General features: G+C 56.8%; 1 protein-coding gene across 1 annotated transcript in view; it reads right to left on the bottom strand.

The window, feature by feature from the left end:
* Positions 1-1,393, bottom strand: part of LOC119267554 (GDSL esterase/lipase At5g45910-like) — a 4,061-nt gene extending 2,668 nt beyond the window's left edge. The window contains exons 1-4 of the mRNA XM_037548958.1: positions 984-1,393; positions 628-843; positions 373-521; positions 1-268 (exon numbers count right to left, since the gene is read on the bottom strand). Coding sequence (XP_037404855.1) covers positions 1-268; positions 373-521; positions 628-843; positions 984-1,227 — 877 coding nt within the window. The 5' untranslated portion in view covers positions 1,228-1,393. The remainder of the gene's footprint in view (positions 269-372; positions 522-627; positions 844-983) is intronic.
* Between the last annotated feature and the right edge of the window lie 635 nt (positions 1,394-2,028).

The following is a 2,028-nucleotide window of genomic DNA, read 5'->3' as shown; positions in this document are numbered from 1 at the left end:
TCTCGGCGTGGAGGACGAACTGGATGGTGGGCGTGTAGTAGTCGGCGTACATGATGCGCACGTCGGCGTGCTTCTTCCGGAGCTCCACGATCTTGCGCTGCAGCGCCACGTTGTGCACCCACGACAGCGTGTTGAGGTCCTTGATGCACCCGCTCTTGCCGCCGTACATCTCCGGCTGCTTCCGGAAGATGGACAGGTACACCGGGAAGCAGCCGATCGGCAGCACCCCGGGCACCACCAGCTCCACCGCCCCCTCCGCGATCAGCTTCTGCACCATCGATCGTCGAGCGCGCGCGCCAGCCGGCGGTGAGATTTTTATAATTGAACGGCAGGCCGGCGGCCGGGGACTCACGTGGACGCGCGGTTAATTACCTCGATTCCCTCGCCGATGGAGTTGACGACGTCCCCCACGAACTCGTGCACCTCCTCCAGCGGCCGGAACGCGAAGAGCGGCGAGTTGTAGTCGTTGCCGCCGAACTCGCCCACGATGAACAGCGACCGCCGGAACAGGCCCCTGCACTCTGATCAACCCAAGCCGGCGGGCGCGCCCAATGCATGCGCATCAGCTTACACGTTGAGGTAACCAGTAATTGAGATGCATGTATGTATCGATGAGCGACGACCAACCTTCGGGGGAGCTGCAGATTTTGGGCTTCATCTCCTGCAGCCACTTGATCTGGGTGTGCAGGGAGCCGGAGTTCCACACCGTCTTGCCCAGCCCCTTGGCCACGAAGTAGCTGGTGTCCAGCGCCGTGGCGCCGGTGATGGCGAAGTTGGCGCCGTGGTGGAACGTGGCGTTGCGCGCCTTGGACGGCGGCAGCAGCGGCAGCCCCAGCTCCTGCGCTGCTCATGCGCACAACAGACAACCGAGACAACACACTTCAGAAAATGACGGCTGCTAATGCTAGCTGAGCTGAGACTAACCAACCATGACGAGAGAAACCGACGATGATCGTCCAGTTTAAATTTAATCAATCAATTACCGATGAAGTCGACGACGAGGCGGCCGTCGGAGCAGCGGCCGGTGGGGTAGCCGAAGTAGGTCATGCCGTAGGGCAGCTTCGCGGTGGCGAGGTACTCCGGGATGCCGTCCACGACGAGGTTGCCGGCGTCCACCAGGGAGTCCCCGAAGTTGAAGATGGCGGCGTACTTCTTGGCCGCCGCCTGCTGCCCCGCGAGCACGAGCAGGAGGAGGACGCAGGCCGATAACCGGCGCCTCATCGTCATGATCGCACGCGCGCCCGGCGAGGTTGGTGTCACGCACGTACGTACCGGCGGAGACCTGGCCGAGCTTAATGGCTTCGCTCGATCGGCGCGCCCGTTTAAATCCTTGCGCGGAGATGGTCTCCGGTACGGTGGTGGTGGTTAAAGTAATGGAAGGATCTTTTGATCAAAGTGCGACGGTATTGGCTCGTTTAATTGTTTGATCAAGTCTCGGGCTCCGGCGAGAGGGTGGGGCCGAATGATTTAGTCGTGAGCGCGATGGAATACTCCAGCCAGCCAGCCAGCCAGCCAGCAAGGTCAATAGTCTGCAAGACGTTCTTAACGGGTTCGGGCCCCGCTTGTGATTTGCGGGTGATTAAGCGGCGGTTTTACTGAAACGCAGCTGACTGGTTTAAAGTGGCATCATCTTTCTTGGACGCTGGATCGTTCTGAGATTCGTGCTATGGTTTTGATTATTTTTTTAGTTGAAACCGTAGGGGTTCATACCCATGGGAGAATATCAGGAGATACCATCACTTAGATGCTCCCATGATACCCCATGGCTCGATACTCCTGCTTTAATGCACAACCAACAAAATTTTGAAAAAAGAGATCAAATATTGTAGTTTCAAGGAATACCAAGAACTAAGGAGTACAGTTCGCGGTAGGTTGTAAATCAGTGGGGGGCCTAGGAACTATGGACCCGGAGTGCCAAACATCGATACATTGGTTTTGGAGAAATTACACAAAAGTACTATGTTTATCGAGGAATTACACAAAAGAGTACATTTGGGCTTAAACATCATTGTACAATCCTACAAATAG

Source organism: Triticum dicoccoides, chromosome 3A (assembly GCF_002162155.2).
Source record: "Triticum dicoccoides isolate Atlit2015 ecotype Zavitan chromosome 3A, WEW_v2.0, whole genome shotgun sequence".
NCBI classification, from domain to species: domain Eukaryota; kingdom Viridiplantae; phylum Streptophyta; class Magnoliopsida; order Poales; family Poaceae; genus Triticum; species Triticum dicoccoides.
Note: the sequence above shows the minus strand (reverse complement) of the source record. Positions and strands in the feature narration are given on the sequence as shown.